At 40.2% G+C, this 23,930-nt stretch overlaps 1 protein-coding gene across 1 annotated transcript in view; it reads right to left on the bottom strand.

Moving 5' to 3' along the window:
- TPK1 (thiamin pyrophosphokinase 1) overlaps positions 1-23,930 on the bottom strand; it is a gene marked incomplete at its 5' end in the record, with an annotated part of 397,071 nt that overhangs the window by 312,303 nt on the left and 60,838 nt on the right. The window contains one exon of the mRNA XM_084279962.1: positions 22,051-22,125. Coding sequence (XP_084136088.1) covers positions 22,051-22,125 — 75 coding nt within the window. The remainder of the gene's footprint in view (positions 1-22,050; positions 22,126-23,930) is intronic.

Genomic DNA, 23,930 nt, shown 5'->3' with positions numbered 1-23,930 from the left:
AAATTTGTATAAATTGGTTGGCCAATTCAAAAATTATTTTGGACAAAAACCAGACAGCTCAGTCATCCATTATGTGACATAAATTTACACAGATGTAGAAGCATCAGACAGGCTATTCTATTAATCCTCAGCAGTTAATAAGAGCTGGCACGAAGGACTGCAACATCCCTCCCATGTATAACTACACTGCACCTTTGCTAGTGCAAGATTATGACACCTTGACTAACCTTTGGGTGTGAGGGTGTAGTTTATGTGAAATCATGAATGGTGGTGTGGTCATGGGGAGGTTGTAGTTAAGGCTTCGTACTGTGCTGCCACCAAAATGGTACAGTGCTTTCCTACTCACCCTAACAGCGGTGCTCCCAGCCAGCCAGCTTTGTGAGAGAATTTTCTTTTGCTTTCTTCACAGGTATGTATCACAGAGCATGACCCATTATTCCAAAAACGCTTGTGCTGCCAGGCTTCCTTCTAATTTCACACTGGCATCCACTAATGGTATCATCAACTAAGGGAAAAGCCCTGCACCTGTAAATAAACCTGCTCGGTTCCTTAGCAGCCAGCTTGTCTGCTTGTTTGCAGTTATCTTTAGCCTGTCCTAGATGGCAACTTTTATTTGATGTTATTAAGAACCTTTTTAATGTATTGTCTAGTGAATTTTAAATACTTTAATCTTTTTTTTTTTTTGCATTAAGTAACCATTAGCCAAAATGTAAGAATCTAAATTATATGCATTTCCAGGTTAGAGGATCTTAGCATCACTAAAAAGGGAGTACGTTGTAATTTTTGTGTGTGATTTTTACCTCCTATTTGTTGATGGCTAAAATATTTATAGCGAAATCTCCCATGGGTATGAGCTGCTTAGTAATGGAAATTACCTGGACTCACTGAAGAGAAGCACTTAAAAAAGCTGCTCAACAAAAGAATATTCCTCACATGTGGATACGATAGGGGCTACGAGTACGCAGAGCACCTCATTGTACCCTGCCACAATACTGACCCAAGAGTAAACATAGATGGAAACTTTCATGTTTCTACCCATTGAAATATATAGTTTCTTACTACTGGGTAGCTCAGAGAGCCACTGACTTTGAGAGCAGATAAATTATTTTTTAGATTAGAAATTTCTAGGGAATAACTGCATTCCTTATGGTGATACATGGAGAAGCATTTGGGCTGCCCAGTGTATACCCTTCACTGAAGCATCTGTTACAAATGCAGTAGTCCGAGATGCTGTATTAAATACCTGCACAGGCATTGATTTGATAGCATAAAAGCAGTCCTGCTCACAAGCTGGTTAAGTCATCCAAGCAGCTGCCAAAAAAGCTGCAACTGATTCTTTAAGTGCAATCCTGGTTTCACGCTGGGAACTGAAGTATAAATTTGACCTGTTAACTCACAGCAGTCTTTGTGCGTGATCAGCCCTTAACAAAACCAGCCTGCCTTTCATCATCCCCAGCTCTGTCTTCCCATGTAAAACGATTTTCATCTATCAGTGTCAGACAAGCTCATTTAACATTTTACTGAGTTAGTTTAGGTGCAGAAATAATCTCCTGCACAGGCTTCTTCATCATGGAGGTAAGGCAGAGGCACATTTCTGAATAATTATGGTTGCATAAATTATGGTTGCATATATTGCAATGGGGTAACTTTAGAAGCTCAATTAGTCCACTCATGATTTCCCCATAGGAAACCTGTTTATTTTTGGAAGCAAGACTGTGCTTCTTTCCAGAGGGTGTAAGCATTATCTTAAAGTTGGAACTAAAACAGGCACCCATTGCAATAAAAAGCCCTCACACTGACACAGTGATTTAGAAGCTACTAGCTAATGAAAAAGCTGACCACATTCCTGATCAGTCCACTTAAATTGGAGAACAAGATGTGATTCATATTATCAATTAAGATACAAGGTTCTGACCTTAAGCAGAAGCCTCAGCCACACTGGTGTAAGCATCCTTTGCTTGCTCAAGCATGATACCAATTTGTGAGTAAATTTTTGGTGAGTGAACCTAAGGTTCTCCCGGGGGAAGCCTGAAATATCCAGATATTAACTATTTATGAAGCAGGATGAAAAGAAAAGGGTGCGAGGAAAAGCTGCATCATCAGAAACCAGGCTGAGGGAAAGCAGAGGAGGTCAGAAAATGATGCTCTGGCAAGCCTCTGTGCACCACGTGGAAGTCAAGCAGAAAAAACACCTGGGCTTAGAAGTATCAGTGTGACTAAAGGTTCAAACAGGCCTTCAGACCCTGATTTTTAACGCCTAACTGATCTTAAAAATCTCTGCAGAGCACTTAGAGGCATGAGATAGGAGGCTACTCAAGACGGTGATTCAGGTCAGAGCAGCAGCATAGGCACTCACCTTCTTGGAGGTGCTTCTGCCAGTCTCCACACCGTGAAGGACAGACTCCTGGCTAGCTCATGCAGGTGCCTCCAATCAAATGGTGTTGAAAAGCAGTATTTTCAAGACCAGATACATCATTGCTTCTCTAGCAGTAACGTGCTTTGCAATTGTCATCATCACAAATGATCCTACTGCACCATATCAGGGACAGCTCAGTAATCCCACATTACAGTAATTACAATAGTAAATTGGAAAAAAAACAAAGGGAATCACATTTGTGTTCAGTCTACGCTGTGACAAGGCTGGGTTAGCACGGGGAAAAAATACTTCTTCTATAAACAGAATAAGATTATTTTCAGTCAATATCTTTTCATGCATAGCAGAGCCATTTTATCCTGCATCTTCCATAGCTCTGTTCCCTGGGGTTGTTGTCTTTTGCAGACCAAAGGCCCTTTTCTCCTCACAGTGTAAACTTGCTACACATGAAAACATTAAACTAGGTACTTAATGTACTACTTCTCCCACAACCCCACCTGTGAAGGGATGGGAAGAATGACAGAAATGCAGCATTAGAGCCAGCAAAAAGATTGATTTAAATGATCACATCATCCCTGTAAGTCAGTTCAACTTACCAACCAAGAAATCAAAAAGCTCCTGATTAAAGACATTCCCCTGTCAAAGAGTGAAGGATTTTTTTCTTCACACAACAGTTGATACGGACATTAGATTACTCATTCTGTCTATGGACATCTCACTGTCAAACTTCCATCTTTCAGAAAAGGGCAACTTTTAGCATTTTTAGCATATTTTCTACTAAACTGCATCTTATTAAACCAGCTGCCTTGAGGATAAAGACAACCGCCCAGTGTCTCCTCCTTTTTCCCAGAAGGTGTGTCACAGCTTCCTATTACAGAACCATCCTGCTACCTGAGGATGTCAGCTAACCTTAACCCTCTTAAAGAGGCAATTTATCCAACCAGAGACCAAATTCCTATTGATGTTCCACGTCATGAACTTATGGTGGCAGCAGAAACAGAGGACCCAAGATGCCCCTTGAGCACACAGAATCCATTTGGTAGGACTGAGCAGATTCAAGAAGGCTCAAACCAGACTTCCCAGGCTTACCTTGTCTCAACAAAACTGCAGAGAGAAATTCTAGCACTGCATCTCTCCCCCTTCAGTCATGGGAGCTGATGTCTCTCTACTATTTAAAATTCTTGATCCAGCTGTCCTTTCATCCCTCCTTTTGGACAGTGTTCTGTGAATTATGTTAGGTGCTTGTTTATTCAAAACACCCACCATCGCTCTAAGCTTCCCTTTTGTAACAAGCTGCCAGCTTGCCTCTCTGTTCAGCTGATTCCCATTATCTGGGCTCCCCATCATCTGAATATATTTAGTCTCACCCAAGTAGTTTTGATTATCAAGATTCTATTACAGTCTAATTAGTGACATTTTTATTACTAATTTGTCACTCAGACACTTTTAGTCACATTAAAAATTCCTGCCAGCTTCTCTGAAATTGCTGTGTGCTTGCACTCTTTCTTTTCACACAAGATCAGCTAAGCATTTTTATTTTGCTAGATCCTTGTGAGACTTTTAAAGAAACACTCGGGGAAATTGTCTCGAGTAGGAGACATTTGAGCACCACAAAGAGGATCCAATCCACAGAGCAAATAAGTAATAGTTCATTTCTTGGACATTGGTTGAAATACCACTGAGAATGATGTAAAAAAGACTCAGCACCTTTATGTCCTTTCTAGTTTGTTTCTAAAGTTATGGAAGTAGTTGAGCTCCAGGTGAACATGTCAAAGTCAAAAGAAACCTGGCACCCACCACAGCAGTCTGGCTCAGTTTCTGAAAGGAGGGAGTCTTTACGAATGAGAGCACAGCGTGACTCTTCCTCCCACTCAGCTCATCAGTCAATGGTGATGCTGTGGTAGCTCCTAACAGTACTAAATTTGTGGTCGGCTGTGCCATGTAAGTCTATGATGAGCTGCAAGCCAAAACAAGCAGGAGGGGTAAGGCTGGACTTGGTGGAAAACTGCCAAACTCTACCTTAAAACTGAACCTGTACATCTGGAGTCAATATGGACATTGGAACAATACACCATATCTATGCCTGCCTCTATCTCTTCATGGTGTATCATTGGTGTATTCGTTCCTGTTGACTGAATGGAAGATGGGAAAGGTCTAGGAAGGGATGAATTGCTCAGGCTGACCAAAGCTGGGTCATATCACTGCACCTGCCTTCACCACACTCTGAATTTAAGAGATAATATCAACTACAGGGTTTAAAGCCAAGGTGTAAGCCTTCCAGAACAGTGCACACTGGTGAAGTGAGACAATTCCTGAAGACATCATATGGCTAAAAAAGGTATTTAACTCAGTATTCTACTTTCTTCAAACAAAATCTATCCTGCACTCTAGAATGCAGCCATACATCCCTTAGAAAGGGTTAATTGACAAAGGTAATGTGCATCTTATAGGCACAAGCAGTGTGTTTTATAACTGTTAATTACATAGATAGCTGCTATTATAAATAGTTCTGAAGCAATCCATTAAACAGATGGCTTTTAGCAAATCAGAATTTATTACACTTTTATGAGCTACTTATAAAAATGTAACTTTCGGATAAAGAATGTGAAACAGCTGAAGCAGTTGTCCATATCTGCTTTCCATTATAGCTTCTTTGAGGGATGGAAGAAAGTGTCTTATTAACTCTGTACAGGCAGCTCATCCTGTTGGAAACATCTCCCTTCTTTTCCTGGGAAAAGGCAACCCTCGCTTAGCCTTCCACTGTTCAATAAGGTCTATTAGCAAGGGCAGCAAAGTTAGTTGAGGATAATGCTTCTTTTTTGTCCTGGTTCTGGTCAGGATGGAGTTAAATTCATTTGTAACAGCGGATGGAATGTTGTGTTTGAGAGTTAAAATGGGAGTAGTGCTGATAACACCCTGATGTTTTTAATTGCTGTCAGACAGTCAAGGACTTTCTCAGCTCTTCATGAGAAAGGAGGGGCGAAGCCAGGACAGGTGGCCCAGCTGACCAAAGAGAGTATTCCACGCCAGTTACGTCCTGCCCAGGATATCGGGGGGTTGACGGGAGGAAGGCCTAGGGTGGCTCCGGGACGCGCGGTTCTTGGGGGACGGTCGGGTTCTGGGACAGCTCTGGGTGGCACGGCCTGAGTTGTGTGGTTTGGTGAGAAACTGCCTTGTGTATCAACAGCTTCATATATTTTTGCTCTAAAGTCCTGTTAGCATTGTTACATTGTATCTTTCTGTTATCTTAGTAAACTATCCTTATCCCAACCCACGGGCCTCTTAATTTCTTGATTTTGGGGTTATTTGCCCCTTCCTCTTCCTTTTCCCTTCCCTTACTTCTCCCCCCCCCCCGCCCCCCTCTCTTCCCTTTAACCTGCTCTTTTCCTTTAAGGAGCAGGCAGCTGCGTGGATCTTGGCCCTCAGCCGCGGTGAAACCACGACGTTTTTTCTGAAACTCTGACCTAGGTCAAGGAAACAACTTCTTTCGACATGAGGAGGATCAGGACTTCTGTCTTAAGTGTCTATGGCTGCCCATGAAAGATCATATAAAACATCTGAATAAGCATCTTGGTATTATACAAGTCTATTACTTACTTCCTCATGAATCTACTGAAAACCATGAAGATTCTGAGTGAGACAAATATAATTTATTTGCAGCCCAAGACATCAATATTTGTTCACATTTCTAAAGATTTCACATTAGGGATTTTGACAAGGGAAGTGTGGCAGTCTGTACTTTCAGCAGCTATGCTCTGCACAGGAGAGGGTTAACTTTCAAACGTGTCAATAAAATCCATTTCACAAGTCTTATGGCCTAAATAATATTAGTGGGCAATGAACTGGAATTCACACTCATTTGGAACTTTAATAGATTAAACTCCAACAGAAAGTTGGCAGATAAAAAAAAGTTAAGATTGAAAAATGGCTTCTAATGTTCAGGATTCATTTTACTGCATCCCTCCAAAGAATACTTATCCAAGGAAAGCGTTATTTGGGAAAGTGTTGCTGTTGGGGGGTTTGTCTGTCTGAGCTTTTTCGTTAAAACCTAAGACTCCACTAGCTGGTAGGTTTGTGATTTATTCTCCTACGCAAACTGACATCCAGGATGGTATGCCAGCTCATCACCCACAGTCCATCATACTTTAAGGAGATAGCTGTTAAAGCCAAGATTTAATGAAGTCACAGAAAAGTTAACTAATGGTTTCAAGACTTTACAGTGTTTTGCCAACAAGAGCTCAAGGAAGATTTATCCACCTTTATTCTCTAAACATTAATGAATCAAACAGACACACACACAAAAGACGACAACAGCACTCAATATGCATTGCCACACAGCCACAGACAACCTTCACAGTTGATGGAGGCTTTCAGCCTCTTGCCTTATCATACCATCCCAGTTTTGGTTGAGGTAAGACTTCATTTTCTTTCTAGTAGCAGGTATAGCACTGTGTTTTGGATTCAGTATGAGAATAATGTTGGTAACACACTGATTTTTTTCCAGTTGTTGCTAGGTAGTTGCAGCTTCTAAACTAAGTCAAGGACTTGCCAGCTTCCCACACCGCTGTCAGGTACACAAGGAGCTGGGAGAGCACAGCCAAGACAGCTGACCCAGAGTGGTCAAAGGGATATCGGGTTAGGATTTTTCCCTTCTGTTCTGGTGAGCAACTGCATTTGTGCATCACTTTTTTGTTTTGGGGTTGTTTTTTGTTTTTTTTTTCCTATTGCTATTATTGTTACTATTCTCTTCCTTTCTTATCCTATTAAACTGTCTATCTCAATCCATAAGGTTATTTTCCCCATTCTTCTCCCCATCTCCTTGGGAGTATGTGCAAGTGAGCGGCTGCATGGTCCTTAGCTGCCAGCTGGGGCAAAACCATGACACATACCCAAAGTCTCCACCATAAGTCTAGATTTATTGCTAGAACTGTTCTCAACAATCACCTTGTACAAAGATAAGAGTTGCTCTGTATGGATACCTCACACCTTAGCACAACAGGATCTCTTCCCAACTGCATTTTCTTAAAGAGGCAAAGAAAGTATGTGAATCTCTGTTAGATGGAGATGTATTTTCACATGATTTGAGTAGGATTTTCCAAAGGATCAAAGGTGACTGAATTTGGCAATTTTAAATGGAATACGGACACATAATTTTTCCAGGCTACCTTGAAAAAGCATTCCTTATGTTTGGGTACATTACTACTTCAAAGTTTCTCTCAGAATACCCAAATATGCCATATAGTCTCCATAAAAATACAGCATGTTGATCTTCCTGCTCAACTTCTCTCTCAACTGCACCTAACGTGGATGCAAAATGCCTTTTCTGAATGAAAATAAACCTGTGCTGCAGCACTATCAATAGACTTAAACAGCATTCTGAAAAAAAAATCTGGTTTAATACAACTAAATGAATGGTTGCTTCTCAGTCCCAGATGACCCCTGGGACGATTTATTTATTTCAGCACTATATTTCAGATACTGAGTGAACTGGAAGATATCCCAGAAATGGTTTAACATTCATATCATCACAGTACTGGTTGCTCAAAAGACACAGGTTTGAACTTGGCTGTGGTGCCAAATGATCCTTTCTATTTTTTCTCTCAGGCTCTGGAAACTTTTAGCACTTCAGAAACATCACAGAAAGGGGATGTACTCACAGTATGATTTTAAACACATTTCTGATACTGGGGGTGATTTTCAAATAAGATATGATGTGAGAACCAGGAGAACCTCTATACCTAAAGAAACCTCTTCAGTGACCTTCTACAGAAACATGTGGCCTGACAATTACTCATCTATGTTTGGCCTGAGAGGAAAAGTTCTTCCATGGAGGTACAGCAGGACTTGGTGCACTGATGCAAATCTGCTCATGTCCCATTCATATGCCTATTTTTCTAGATTCCCTGGGGCAAGGTCAACAGCTTGTCAGTGACTGCTGAAAGAGAAATCACTGCAATTCCCATGAGAGCAGACTGAAATTACTTCTGATCTCTGTACACAGAGGAAAAGTGCACTTCATTTCCCCAACAGAAACTCAAAAAACTTCAGCCTGTATCAGAGTGGTTTTGTCTCTCATATAAGCATTATTTCTTGCCATTCTCCATAATCCCCAAGAGTTCGTCATAAAATCACCAAGCCTACTGATACCCACCAACCACTAGTGTGTAACACACGCTTTTACCTCCCAGCCAGATGCCTACAGCAGTCTTGTAGCGTCACTAAAAAGGAACTTCCACACAAGTCCCTTTTTTACAGACTCAAAAAACATGTCCATTAATGAAGAAAATCACATCAGGAAGCCCAAGTCAATTTGAATTACTACACTGATTCACAAAAATAGCGATATTCTTGCTTTATAATATAATGTTAGATAAAGTATCGCAAATAAACTAGGGATAAGACAATTAAGAGGCTTAAAATCACCCCCAAACCATTCCAAACAAAATTGTTTTTAGTTTCTTCTTACCAGTGCATTCAGTTTGCAGACAATGATTGTGCCATTCTCCTGGAGCTCGGAATGAGATGGATACTTCTTTATTATAGTCAAACGTGACACATAAAATGTAAATCAAATTTGTTGCCCCAAAGTGTCCTCAAGCTCCTCTTCCCCAACTTTTATGGCTAGAGAGATGGGTTATCGACTACAGCATCCTAAACAACCATGATAAAGAAATGCCCTAGACAATACGATGCTAAGCAGGGACAAAGGTTCAATGTGTAGTTATTGATGTTATTTTAAGCAGTTCCAGAAGAGAGAAGACTGCTTAATTTATAAAAATAATTAAAAAAATTAAAATTGCTATGACTTGCAGCAAACTTCAACAGATCTTGTACACCTCCAAATTTAATATCTAAATGAGAACAGCAGTGGCATGCACTTGCAATGTAAGAGAAACCTCTTTTAGCAAAGATTTATTACACTAATAACACTAGAGCCTACCTATTGTCCTGCACATTTTTAAAAAGGACACTGCATATGTATATTTAAATTGCCAGCAATGAACAGTGGGTCCCAAACAAAACTTTAAATGTTCGACCGCGTCAGCCAAATTGATAGTGCATTTATTATTTCTACCCTTTCTTATACATTTTTGCATAGTCAGTTCTGCTGCCAAAGCATTTCTAGAAGGTGAGTACAAAGGATATCAAGCACTATAATCACTGAATGAAATATGACTGATGCATTAATGCTCACTCAAATCTATAGATCTAAAGAAAAAGCAATAAAATTAAACGCATGATTTAGAGGTAAGCTTAAATACTAAACTGATCCTAAATTCACTGAAGAAAGCAAGCTTCACAAATCACTGCCAAGAGCATTAGCAATCTCCCTCCCAGACAAAAGGTCAACTTCAGATGCCTTGTTAATATGTATCTGGGTTTTACAAAGTTCTAATGAGAGTGTTGCTCTATGACAAAGATGCATAAGCCTACAAAAGAAGAGCTGGTCAAGGAAAACGACAACAAAGGCAAGTTCAGAATTAGACGATGCTTTGCAGTCTCCAGGGTCTTAACCTCATTGTCCTTCTCCTGTTGCTAAATAGGAAGGTAAGGTCTGAGATGGCTGGTAGGAAAGACTTGAGGTAGAAGACAAGAAACACTGAGATCAAATAAAGCAGATTGACTCTAAACACCAGCTGCCACAAGATTTGCTGGGCTCTCGTTTTTGCGACCGGACAAGGAAACATAAAATAACCTCACATCTGGTTTGCTGCTCAGACCTTCCCACCTCCTGAACTTTAGGTACTGAGCAAATGTATCTAAATTTCTATGGACACCTAGAAGACAACTCAGATCTCTGACTGTCAGCTGAAGAGGGAAACGCTGTCACTGACCTAAGGAACTACAGCCAAATGTTCCAAGTCAAGTGAGACATAACTTGCAGACCCAGTGAACTCAAGCAAAATGGGAAGTACAACTTTAAACCTTGACAGTCTGACATTTATTATGCCTTATCCTCATCCATCCACTTCCACTTTCTCTTCTCTTTCAGGAATCAGAGAGAAAAAGAAATTCACACAAAAAAGAAACCCCAACAAAAACACTGCCCTCCCCCACCCAAAACAGATTGTGGCTTTTGCCAATCAGTTGTTACTACCCCAGTTATTTATACCACAGTAACACCAAAGACAGTGTGTAGATAAACTGGGAGAACCAGTCTAATTTGTAACATGGCGATATTCCCAGGAATTAAAACTGATTATAATCCCGCTCTGTCTGACCTCAGCTTCTTCCCTAAAAAGTATCAATTATACACTAATTCTCTATATACTTCATGTTCCTCTCCCTCTCCACTCATGTCTCTGCTTGCTTTCCTTTCCCACTGTAACTTTTGAACCACTTCTCAAACTTGAAAAAAATCAATAAACGATTTTCTCCAAAATACAAATTTTCTTTGACTGTGCAAACCAGGCAGGTAAGTAGAGTGAACCAAACCAGACAGTTCTGTACGATATTAAAAGACTTCTACAGATTCAAAGATCTTGGTCAAAATACTATCCCTGACAAAAGCTTCTTCTGATGGTCTGAAGCCTTTCCTGCAATTTAAATACACCTTTTGATACCACTTAACAGCCTTGCATACATTTCTCAAAATGATTACATAGCTCAGCTAAACAGACTTGACACATCCTCAGGTCAACTCATCTGGTAATGACCAAATGTGACTTCTACTATGACTTGTTGATATTAATCACTTTCTCTAGAAACATCATAAAAAACCACATTCCAGATCTGTGAATACAGAATGTTCTGAGTGACCACAAAGACTCCTTCAAATCCAGCATCTCTCCCAGAGGGGACAATTTTCCACATCTTGTGAAATCAACACCTTCTTCAATTACATCATCCTTCTCATTATCCTCTCCAAAGAACAAATGCAATGTCTACTTAAACTAGGATAAGAAAAAAAAAACTATGAAAATTAAAGGGATCCTACTTCTATGACGTAGGTCTAGCTAGAAAATTCTTTTCCTGACTTGAAAATTCTTGGACTTGTAGATTTTACAGACTGAGAGAATATACCACACCACTGCTTTTTAAGGGTTTGTTCACAGTCATGCTCTGTCTGAAAAGAAAGGGACTTAATATTTATCCTCCTAGAAGGGAAGGTATAATTCTCATTCCCTTTATCTTGGATTAGCTGTCAAGGCAGTAAGTGGACTGTTCAAACATTCAGTGTTTTTAGTGGTTTTAAATCAAGATGAAACATAGGCCAAGCTGTTAAGAGGTGCTGCATGACTACATGCCTCAGTTGTTCAGTGCTCAGCTAGTCTCCAAGTCCTGGGTGGGAAAAAGGGAAGGCTGCAACGTATCCCCTAAAATCAAGAGCCCATTTAAGACTTCAATCTGGGCAATCAAAGCCAAAAGTGCATCAAAGTTTCCTTCTTTTGGAAACATCTAGGCCAGATACTATACTTACCGTGATTTTGCTTTGTAGCTTAATGGACTTCAAAACAGTTTTGCAGAAGTGCAATCTAGTGGCACTTCTCCAGTTCTTTAACTTCAAAATATTTGGGGCCACTTCAAAGATTGGCAAAGTCATACCTTATTACAGCTACAAAAAGCAAGTTAATAATATGGACTACTGGAAGCTGCCTATGCGAAGTGCTTCATCCAGCCAACATTACAAGGCTGAAAAAGAAATGTGTGTGTGTGTGGTTAGAAAGAAGGAAAAACTTGGTTACCTGATGAAGAACTCATACTACAAGAAACAGAAGTCACAAGGAGCCAGAGCCCGAGCTCTGAAAACAAGCAGCAAGGGTCTGACATTTTTAGGTGCTAGGATTTTTCAAAAGAAATTCCAAACAGAATAATATTCATACTTAACAGCATCAAAGTGATAATGCAGCTTACACTGATCCAACACTTATGCACACTTGTGCTGCTGACATCATCTTATCCAGAACATTAAGTTAAGGTTAAACTTTATTTCAGTGAAAACAGGAGCTGGGCCTCCCTAAAGCAAGATTTTTATGAAGGTCTGAGCCAAATTAATTTAAAGGAACTGAAGGAATACTGACATCAAAAGCCTTTACATCAAGCTCCTAGTCATAAAACTTCCAACAATGGAATATGATAATAAAACACTTTTTAAAATTATGAGTTGTCCCTGCTACTTCTCAGGTCAGTGGAATTTTCCAGAATGAGAAACCTATGACAATTTTTTCTTTCTGTTCCAATGTCAAAGAAACTGAAGTCAGGCTGCTGCTATATGTCACAGTATCTCCTCAGTGTATCAGAAGAATTGCAAACTAGCAAGAGAAAAGGTGTTAATAGCCACAGAACCCGTTCCATTTTTATACACTGAATTTTTGGCTGATGTAAACACATGAAGCTGTATCAAAATCAACAGAGCTTCATCCATTTACATAAGCAAATCTTTGGTGCCATCAGAAATAAACAAGACAAAACCCCCTCCCAATACTCCAAAATTCCAATATGGAACTGTTCCGCTAATATGGATGTTCAGCAGCTGAACACCCATGCTCTAGCCCATATGCTAGCATGTTTATGGCAGAGGAAATGAACTAAAATAAATTTAGAAAATCATCAAAGCATTCTTATAATTTGTCATGTTCAGATAATAGAATCAACTCCATATATAGCTCCTTTGCCTAATCCCAACACGATACAGTTCAGAACGAATCCAGCATCTGGTCACTTAATTTCAGTATGTAAAACATAAGAATAATATCAGCAAAGTCATCAGGATTAGGTATCAATAAGAACTACTTCCTTCTTGCTCAAACTCTTAGTGTCTCCAACTAGGCACATGAAGTGAGGAGCCCAGAACTCCATTAACTCTCAGAACACCCTGGTCTTTGCCTGGGAATGAACAACATCCATGATCCCAGACTCAAAATAAATCTGCATGCATATCACACAGACAACATTTTTTCATTACATAACAACTAAAATACATTAAAGAAGCTTAGAAGTAGTGATGCTATAGGTGGAAGTCAACAAAAACAGAATCAGACAGAAAGTGATCTTGAAGTCCATCAGTCATTTTAGAACTTACATGGTATGTGGTGTAGCAAGCTATCTAATGAATTACACATCATAAAAAAAGATCTCACAATGCTGTTTTCAAAATGTAGATGCACATACTGTTTTTAGTATCAAATTTATGTACTGCTATAATCTAACAGAACAGCCTACCTGTAAAAAAGAGCAGAGATAATGAGCAGAATAGTTAGCTATTTTCTGACTTTAATTTACAGTTTAATACTTGACAATCTGGGTGAGCACACGATGGTAAGTAAATTACCTAGATGAGAAAACCAGGAATCCAACATCCATGTTCTCAAACTACTGATATCCCCCTTTAGGCACTGAAGACAGTGAAATATTGTGTGCAGTTCTGGGGTCTCCAGTTCAAGAAGGACAGGGAGCTACTAGAGAGGGTACAAATAAGGGCTACAAAGATGACCAGGGTCTAGAACATCTCTCTTATCTCGAAGAGAGGCTGAGGGTACTTGGGACTTTTTAGCCTAGAGAAGAGAAGTTTGAGGGAGGATCTTATTAATGCTTATAAATACTTGAGGGGTAGGTGTCAGGAGGATGGGATCAGTCTTTTTTCAGTGGTGCCCAGTGACAAGCCAAGAGGCAATGGGCACAAACTTGAATATAGGAAGTTCCACATAAACATGAGGAGGAACTTCTTTACTGTGAGGGTGGCAGAGCACTGGAACAGACTGACCAGAGAGGTTGTGGAGTCTCCTTCTCTGGAGATACTCAAAATCTGTTTGGATAATGTCCTGTGCAACGCGCTCTAGGTGATCCTGCTCTGGCAGGGGGGTGGTATTAGATGATCTCCAGAGGTCCCTTCCAGCCCCTCTTGTTCTGTGATGCAAACTCCATCAGCCAAGTAACCAACAAACACTAGCATAGTGTCAACTTATTACAGAACAGTTGAATTGTTCACTGAGTTACTCATTATTACAGTCATGGTAATAATCAATACTGCTAAAACCCAAAGGCTGTAAACATAAATAGATTTAGGTAAATTAAAAAGAGGCAATTCACTTTTAAAAAGCAGTCACCATTTGAAATAACTACTGGTACAAGACTAATGGTAAGGTGTTTGTACCAGTATGTTTTTGTTTTGGGGTTTGTTTGTTTGTTTGTTGGTTTGTTAGGTTGTTTGGGTTTTTTTTTTAAAAAAAAGGTTGTCTGCCCTAAGGCAACCCTGGAGTAAGAGAAAAAGGAAGTCCTTAAAACTGCAGTTTGATCCAAAGGCCATCACAGCCCTGACATCAGCAACCCTAGATAACATCCATCTTTTACAAGACCTTATATCTTCACCCCAGTAGTGGATTCATGCTTAACTCTAGCTATGAAAATAATCCTTTTGCCCTGTAGCAAGTCCCAGAGAAACAATCTTTTTAAACACTTCTCACTGTGTAGCTTGAGGCAATGAAAATCCAAGTGTTCACTTTATGGGATTAGGAACCTGCTCTTTTCTGTGACAGGTCTCACTTAGAGGCTAACCCCATACGCTCACCTCTGCTCCCTGGGTTCCCTCCCAGGACAATTTATCTTGTTCAATCACTAACAAAATGAGCTGTTAATCACTGTTTCTGCTAGTGCCTCATGCTTCATTTTTTGCTAGGGGTGTTCTAAAGCAGCTTCCTGACTACATTTTCCAAAGTTCCTTCTTTCAACTGTCCTCTGGGAAACATCATGGTAACAGGATATATATAGTATGATGCTAACGAAGGCTTCTAGATGGGAAAATCTGGTGACAATAGAACTCCTCTAATGGGATCTGCATCCTAGCTTAATAGAAAAAAGCACTGTAATAACCTCCCCCCCTTTTTTTTTTCTTCTGTTGTAATCATCTGTTATGCTTTTCACTAGTAGTTCAAAGTAATTCTCTATTGTTATGTTACTCTGAACTTTGGCTCAGCAAGGTTTAGCTTTTCAAAGCATCACGGGGTGGGGGGAGAATCTTAATTACTCTTTTTTTTTTTCATTTTTCAAACAAATTCTCAAATCCATTAAACAAAAAAAATAATAATTTTAGATCCCAGAATAGCCTGTTGCTTGATTTGCAAAGAATTAAAATCAACAAAAAAGATGCATCTCAGTATGTCTCAAATTCTAGCTAAAGACCTCATTGTGTTGCAACTACTACTGTGATGAGGGAATTTGAACTGTGCAAAAGGCCTAAAAGACCAGCTCTTTCCTCAGATTTGCCAATAACTATCCAAAATTTCATAAAGATCAATGAGAAGTACTTTACAAAATGCCCACACGCTCAAACTATTTCTCAAATGCCCTGATTCAGATCCAGAATGGCACTGACAAGATACAGGTCACAAACGGGAGAATTTTACCATATTTCTGGATTTAAAGCTTAGTTTTATGACAATAAATGTAAACTTTCAGGTCATCACTGAAAAACTGGTGGAGGTCAAGGTTAAACAAAGTCATAGGCTAGGCTTGATCTAGAAAATCTTTCTGCCCCAAATCCCTGCTAGTGCAAACTAATGCATGTTCTAAGATCCAGATATTACTTAGTTTCCAAGCTAAATCATGGTGTTAGCCAGCCCTAATCAGGGCTGGATTTTCTTGTGCCTACAGTATATTGTAGATCTCTACTCTCAAGAACACTTGAAGTAACTTCTCTCATACTCGTGTTGTTGAAGGACATTTAACTCACTGCATGCAGTCCAAGAATAGGCACATCACTGTAGAAAAGTGTTTTTTAAATTTGAGTGGCACAGAACAGCAAATTTTTAAGTTACTAAATACAAACTGGAAATTATATTCCTGTTGTGATTCAAATGTGGAAAAATGAACTTCATTGTTGACTTATCAGGAATCTAATATTACTCAAGGGAGAACAGAGTAGTTTAGCTGAGGCCAGCAGTAAGAGTTACTGCTAGTCTGGATGCCTGCTGGAAAGTGCAATAAAGCATACGAGTCCATGCGACATCCCAATCACCATTTTTATGAACATTTTCCTATTTATTAATAGCAGCTGCTCTAAATTCACTCAAGTTTTACACCAGCTGCCAATTCTGGGTCTAGTACAAATTTGAGATATACTACAAGTAAGTTCAGCTAGAAATGAAAATAAAAGGTGAGAAAAAAAGTGCAGCATATGCCAACAAGGCAAGTTCATTGCTGACAGGTAAGAGGGCAAGTGAATGACTGTTTATACCAATAATTTCAGAAGTGTAGGTGAGTTCAACCACTGAAGACAATGGAGGAAGGGGTATCAATCATGAAGAAGAAATGGCACCAAGAATTCAGGTTTTCCCTCTTGTTATTAAACTACAATACCCCTCTCTTGGCTCCAAGACATTCAAACTGTTCCAACTAATCTGTTACCTGAGTATATTTATGTGAGCTTCACAAAATCTCACAGAATCACAGAATGCTAGGGCTTCACGTTGCTGCTTGTATTTACCTTTCATTTGCATTTATGCATAGCTCTTGGACCTCAACAGAAGACTTACAAAATATCAATCACCAATTACAATAGAGACAAAAGCATATGGGATATAAAATGCATGGGAGCATGTGGCATTCAAAGACAGATGACTCTGAAATTCATGATACAAATTAGCACTTTTCCTTACTTGGCAACTCAGGAAGAGGAGGCATTTTGTAATTCCGGGTCACCTCCAGGCACTAACAGTCCATTCATTAGCAGCATCTTCACCAAATAGCAGGCTGACCTTTACAAGAGGGTTGCCTCACATTTAAGACACTATTTAAAATCCAATAGCCACTTTGATTGTTGTAAAATGGGTATTGACAAAGATGGAAACTTGAAAAAACTCCAATTACAGCTAAGCAATCACAAAGAATGTAGTGTAAGAACATGCTGTTTACATTAAGACAATCTATCACAAGTTCACATTTGGTTGTTACACTTCAGCTGTCTAAGTCTGTTTCCTGCTGTGAGTATACAGATCCCCCCAAAATAAAAAGCTGTTATGTCCAGGGTAAGCATCAAGCTTTTTCTCTTTCTGGAGTTCCTCCCCATTCATACAAAGTGTCATAAAATGCCTGTAAACTATGCCTATAGAGAAGTGGCTAGTAGGACAGCACAATAAGGAGAGATGGCTAGACCCCAAAACTGAAAGTCTTCATCAAAGACTTATCTGGGGAAACAGTCCTGATGGACAGGCTCAGTCTCGTCGACTTGAAACCAGGAAGGACTGATACAACCATGTCTCCTTCCCATCTGTCTGTCCAACATCAAATAAGCATCCCATAGGTCACAATTCAGTCAGCCTGTTCCAAAGGATGTTGGTTGGTTATGCTAGTACATCAGTCAGGGACATTTTGCAGTATGAATGGCTAATACTGAAGGTAGTTCAACATGTTCTGTTTGATTTAAAGCTTTTGCAGAAAGCCTTTATTTGCAGAAAAAGATCACGATCCTTTTGAGGAAGGCACAGTGGCTAACGTATCACAACCACCGTAAGGATGTAAAAATACCCACGGACATGTTTTCTGACTGCAAAGCACAAGTGTAACCGTCTTCCTCTTCAGCCAAGCAGGCTTGCATTGACCTGTATTTTAATTCAGCAACTACACTTACCAGTAAACCCGTGGATATGAGAACAGCCAGACAGAGGTTGCAGAGCAGAGAACCCAAGGTAAAAAACCATGGCAGTCTGTCTCTCTTCACTAGCAAATACAAAGATGCTATTTAACAAACAAGCCTGCCATTCCCAGAAATGCAGCACTGATGGGAACCTCATCAGATTGCTGTTGAATGCTCCCATTTTACTCCGATTCTTGAAATAATAATGTTATTTTTCAGAGCATAACTTCCTGCTCTTTACAGTTGTCATTGTCAAAATTCCAAGAACAGAAAGTACTCTACAATGCACAGCCATTTAGCATACCGCCATCATGTGAGGACACACAGACAATGCTGGGTCATTTGAGTACCACAGTTTGTAAAGAAACAAATTTCAGATCCTGAAGTTGTGACAACTTTACACTGGTGATTTCTTAGCACTGCAGTAATTCTGCCCCTTTCCTGACATTTCACTATGGAGACATCAAAAAACCCAGGAGCACTTGTGATCACTAGACATTGCTGAATTACTTGGCATCAAAATGTAATTGAATTTCTGATTAAAGAGATATTACAGAACAGAATCAAAATCCCAGAAACTTTCATTTACTTTCCAGAAAGCCTCTTCTGTTTCCAGCCACTAAAACCTGGGCCTCAGTACTTTTCCAACTTCATCTAGAGGCAGCTTCAGACCTTCAACTCACAGAATCACAGAATTACAAGGTTGGAAAAGACCTTTAAATCATCAAGTCCAACCATTCCCATCCTATGCTAAACCATATCCCTAAGTACCTCATCTACCTGTTTTTAAACACATCCAGGGAAGGTGACTCAACCCCCTCCCTGGGCAGCCTGTTCCAGGCCCTAACAGCTCTTTCAGTGAAATTTTTTTTTCTAACATCTAATCTGAACTCTGTCACTTCTGTTAAAGATCCATTTACATTTGAAGCCATTTGCAAAGCATCACTAGAGGTTAATGATTCTAAGGTAAGCTGGACTTTTTTCCCCTAACAATTTTTTGGTAAACGGGATTTAAACCAGGAGCTAGAAATATCACTGAAACACAAGCAGGAACTGAGGATCTGAGGGTTATGACAAAGCCCTACTGGATCCAGTCTTACAGGAACCTCCCAGACACAAAAACATGCAGCTCTGAGAAGAACAGGGCCTGGTCTCCACGTATTTTCTACAATTAGGATAAGGTCTGTGAAGTAAGTGGTACAACTTTCACTGGTGAGAACAGCTGCAGTAACAGCTACAGTTGGAGCACTTCTGATGGATTTGACTGATGTCCCCAGCTATGTGCTTACTCACAGTGTATTCCCAACCCTCCGAACATCCACCTCACTTTCTCATATTCAGTCTCCTTGTACCAGCTTCACCTTTCATGAGACCATTTTCCCATAGCTATCCCTCTTTTCTGACCTACTCTCTTCAATTTCTCTTGCCATTTGGTTTATCCCCTCGCTGCTGTACCCAACCCAATAAATCCTTCAGTGACTGGCTGGTTTTTTCTGCCACATTGTTCTTCATCCTGCTTTTGCAAACCACACCTCCCCCAGCATTTCATCCATCCTGCCATTAGGGCAGCACTAATGCTGCAGGACTGTACCTCACACAAAGAGAGTATGTTCTAGATTGGTTTACTACAGTAACAAATATAATAGACTAAGATCACACCTTTAGCTTGTACTACCTCACTACTGCCACTTAGCGAGCTTGTACTCTAGGAGTGGTAAAAGCTGTCTCCTGGAAGTGAAGAAATCAGATTTCAGTGTCCTTCACAAAACACAGGGAAGGAAGTTCATGCAAACTTGTACAGATTGAAATAGTTCTTTTCAAAGTATGTCAGTAAAAATAGATTTCATGCAAGTCTGTAATAAGGCAAAGGCTAATTAGCTGCAACCACTTTTTCTTGGGGTCAAGAGGAGTTACACCTGGGATGATTTTAGCCTAGAATAGCCACACTTATAGATGTGATTTTTATTTTTTAAACTCAGGACATATCACATCACACCATTTTTACTTGACACTAAAGTGACAGGGCTAATGAAAGAAGCTATTTTGACAGGACACAATGTACTTGAAAATAACACTTATGTCTCACCAATCTGTATTCAGTGTAACACCCAAATTGATGTAACTTAGAGAAGTCGGTCAATGTTTTATTCTTTTTTCCTCCTCTCCATTTCCCTCCTTCCCCCCAATTTCTGTAGCTGAACAACTCCATTGTTTCCTTCCCATCACTCCTTTATGGGATCACAAGCACATGCAGCTAGTCATCAAGCACTATTTCTAAGGGCATTTCATTCTTTCAGAATTTCTTTTGGCTCACATACCAAAACCCCCAGGAGGTTCTCACAGTCCTGCTGCAGTGTCAGCTCACACTCCTTCAGAAGCAGGATCCAGGAGGCACAAGACTGCTGACACCTACAGTTGTCCACTAGGATTGTTCATGAGGTGTTGACCAAACCATGTCCTGGATTCACTGAGGTGTACTGATGCCAAGATATTTTGAAGAGAAACATTTCACATTCACTACGTCACCACCTTTCTCTGTCATTTTACTCAGAAAATATCCACCTAGTTCTGGAAGTAACCTACTAGCAGAAGTCTTATTAGTTTAAGTAGGACGACTTCTAACTCTCATAGACTCTTTGGAAAATTATCCACAGCACCAGTAACTACTTTCACCTTTCAGAGGACAGGAACCCACTGAGGGAGTCTCAGGCAAGGCAGCCTGTGGTCTGCTCAATTTTATTCAGCTTCTCATCCCAACCCTTCACTGAAGCGCATTACAGTTAAGGGGCCGTTAGTGTTACAGTAAGAAGTACTCCATCCCCCAAGGGTCACCCTGCACAGGTCTGACTGCAAGAGGAAGATTTAAAATTCCAGAGGACAGACAAAAGTCTGATTAACAGAACACAGCATAGGAGCAATACATGCAATGTACTGCAACAAAACACTCAATACCGATGTTCAGCAACCGGGCACGCCTGGTTTGACATCACTTTTTTAAACCTCTACCTTCAAAACACAGGAAAGGTGGGACAAAGAAACAAGATCAAAATACTTACACTCTGTTTTTTAATACAGGGAATGTCTTTCAGCGTATCTTTTTAAAATCAAAAACCATGTAGGGGTCATATCTAGAAAATGCACATGACAGCCCTTCCACTGAGCACTTCTTGCTACCATTTCCTGCTGATACTGCAAGCAAAAGACAGCCTGTTTGGGGTACAGTATTCTCTCAGCTGCTTTGAATCACTCTGTGCAAGTCTCTCCCTTCTGTTCTTGCTCCTCCGCCTATACAGGCACTTAATTTGGGTTTACTGGAGTTAAGTGATCGGAATGCATTCTTCCCACTTCACCCCCTACTCCAGTTCCTTTAACCATACAGCTACCTCCTGCCAGCCCTTACACCTATGGTGAAATCAAATGGCTCTGTCTGCCTCAGTCAGCGAGGAAGAATGTCTCTGCAAGGTTCCCAGCCTGGCAAACAAGCCAGAGACAGTTCCTGTGGTTTGTCAGAAAGCTTCTGAAGGACTACATTTCTGAGCAGAGGAATTAATAGCTCCAGTCTTAGGTATCCCCACAAAATGTCAGTAAATCTGCAGCCATGATACCAGAGATGATGATTAGAACTGTGCATATTAAACAAAGGGGTAGTGAAATCTGATTTGCATATTTCTGACACACAAATTCCCACTGCTTTCCCCACACAATATATATACACGGTTCATTTTATTTTGATTAAAATTAACACATTTCACTGATGACCTTTAAAAGAATGCTCGCTTCCAGACTCTTAAATGCACCATTGATCTACTACACTTTGTCAGCAAAACAATGATCATTCCTAAGATGCCTCTGAAAAGCTAGTCTTACACAGATCAGTCCATAAAGTTCCCACTGACGTAAGCAATGCAGAGAAGCAGAATTTGCATAATCAGCTCATTTGCTGCATTCAGCAACAAGGGACATATTTTGCCGATTCACACCCTCACCAGAAGGTTGCTCTAGTTAAGTGGAAATTGCCACATTGCAATTCAACAGACATGAAGTACATTAGCTGGATAACAGCTAAGTAAATAAGCAAATGAAGACATATGTAAGTTATTATTACCTTTGCTCCACAGACAATGAAAATGACCTTTGTTGAAAGGCTGGTTCAGAATCAGAAGGCAGAACTTCAGGTTTCCTGTAAGATAAAAGTTGATTCTCATTAGCAAGAATCCTATTTCCCCCTTGTTTTATTTTGCTTTTGCCTTATCAATTTTAGTCCAGCCACCTCAGAGCAATTTCCTCACTTCTTAGGTTTCATCGCTTTCAGACACAGAAGCTGCCACTTCATTAGACACCTTTTGCTTGGTAGGGTTTTGCTAAATGTTTACCCACTGAAGGCCATCCTCCACAGCACCCCACATCTGTACAGATCTCTCCTTTCATCTCCCTCTTGCTGCTGCCGCCTGGATGCGGCATTTACGGATACGAGCTTCGCCCTGGCCTCTATTAACAGGGGAGGCTGTAGCTGACTCTGTGTGAAGCTGTCTCTAATCCAGGTCCAATATTCCACTCTCATGCTGGATGCAGAACTCTTGCTGCCATCAGTGGCTTCTGCACTGACATTTTCATATCATGTAGAAGCTCTAATTATGGTAGATCCACTCTGGTAGATACTTTACAAATACAGAATGAAATGCCATGCCCAAGGAGCTTCAAATTAAGGTTAGTAAAAGCAAAATTGAACTTTAGCCTCTGTTATCATGGTGATACTGCAGAATAAAAATCTCAGTGGGTATACCAGCAACCTGAACTGATCTAACTTGATTTGGCTCCTAAAGCCTCCTGTCCTAGCAGTATGTCCATCATGAAGGTTGATAATAAACTTACAAATATAAAAGGCTTAAAATAAAAGGATTTATGACATGACACACTTTGGTTTCAAAGAATAAATACGTAAATCTTATGATGGTTGCCTGTGGTGGGATTTGCATTATTTGCATTTCCTAATTACTTTGCCAATCTTAAAGGAATACCAGTTTCCCCTGGAGGTTGATATCCTTGGGCAATCAGGTTAATGAAGTACTATTTGGCCATGTAAAGCTACTGTAATTGAAGAAAGAAAATCTCTATCACTAGAAAGTCTTCTGGGCTTTTGAGAAGCTCCAGTACAGCAGGAGGCAGAAGGTTAAAGTCGTGACTTAACCGTGCAACATTACAAGGAACATATAGGTGGTGAAAGTCCTGAAGGTGCAGGGACATCTTAGGGTGGGAGAAGGATGGGGAAATCTTTAAAACAACAAAGGAAATGCATGGTTATGAGCATGAAGTGAAGGCAGGGAGTCTGGGCCACCACTACTCTGCACCTGCCCTTTGGAGTGAGTTAGGGTTTCTCCAGTGATCCATTCCATGCCTCAGTCCCCTAAAACAGAAATAACAGTATTGTCTTCCTTCATAAGTATCAAGAGAAACACTACTGAAGACTGTGATAATTTTTACTACAGCAAAAAGGCTACGTGTGTACTTTCCCCCATGTCTTCAACTTGAACCTTTGCTGTCATGGTCCACACTTCTTTTTAATTCATGTATATACAGGGGAAATACATTTACTTAGAAAAGAATGGAGAGGTCAGAGTACCCAGTAAACAAGGGAAAGTGAGAAAACGGTTTTCTTTGCATAGTCTGAACGGTTTTGCCTTGTCCTTGAACTTTAAAAGAAAGGTAGAAAACAATACATTCAAACTAAGTGCCAATTTCCAGCTGCCTCACAAAATGGGACCTCAGCAGCAGATCTCCTAATGATGGTTAAGTGAGAAAGGCTGCCAACTCCTTATATTAAACATAATCATCTAGCAGTGCCCTCCACTGAAGAGGGCCAGCAAACATCCCAGGTTCTTTTACTGATACGATAATACAAATCAATGTGGGTGCTGCAAGCCCGTTCCTGCTGCTGAATCACAAAAGGCATTCCTATGCCTGCTTTAAGCCCTTACACCATATCTG

Source organism: Gallinula chloropus, assembly GCF_964237585.1.
Source record: "Gallinula chloropus genome assembly, chromosome: 2".
NCBI classification, from domain to species: Eukaryota; Metazoa; Chordata; class Aves; order Gruiformes; family Rallidae; genus Gallinula; species Gallinula chloropus.
Note: the sequence above shows the minus strand (reverse complement) of the source record. Positions and strands in the feature narration are given on the sequence as shown.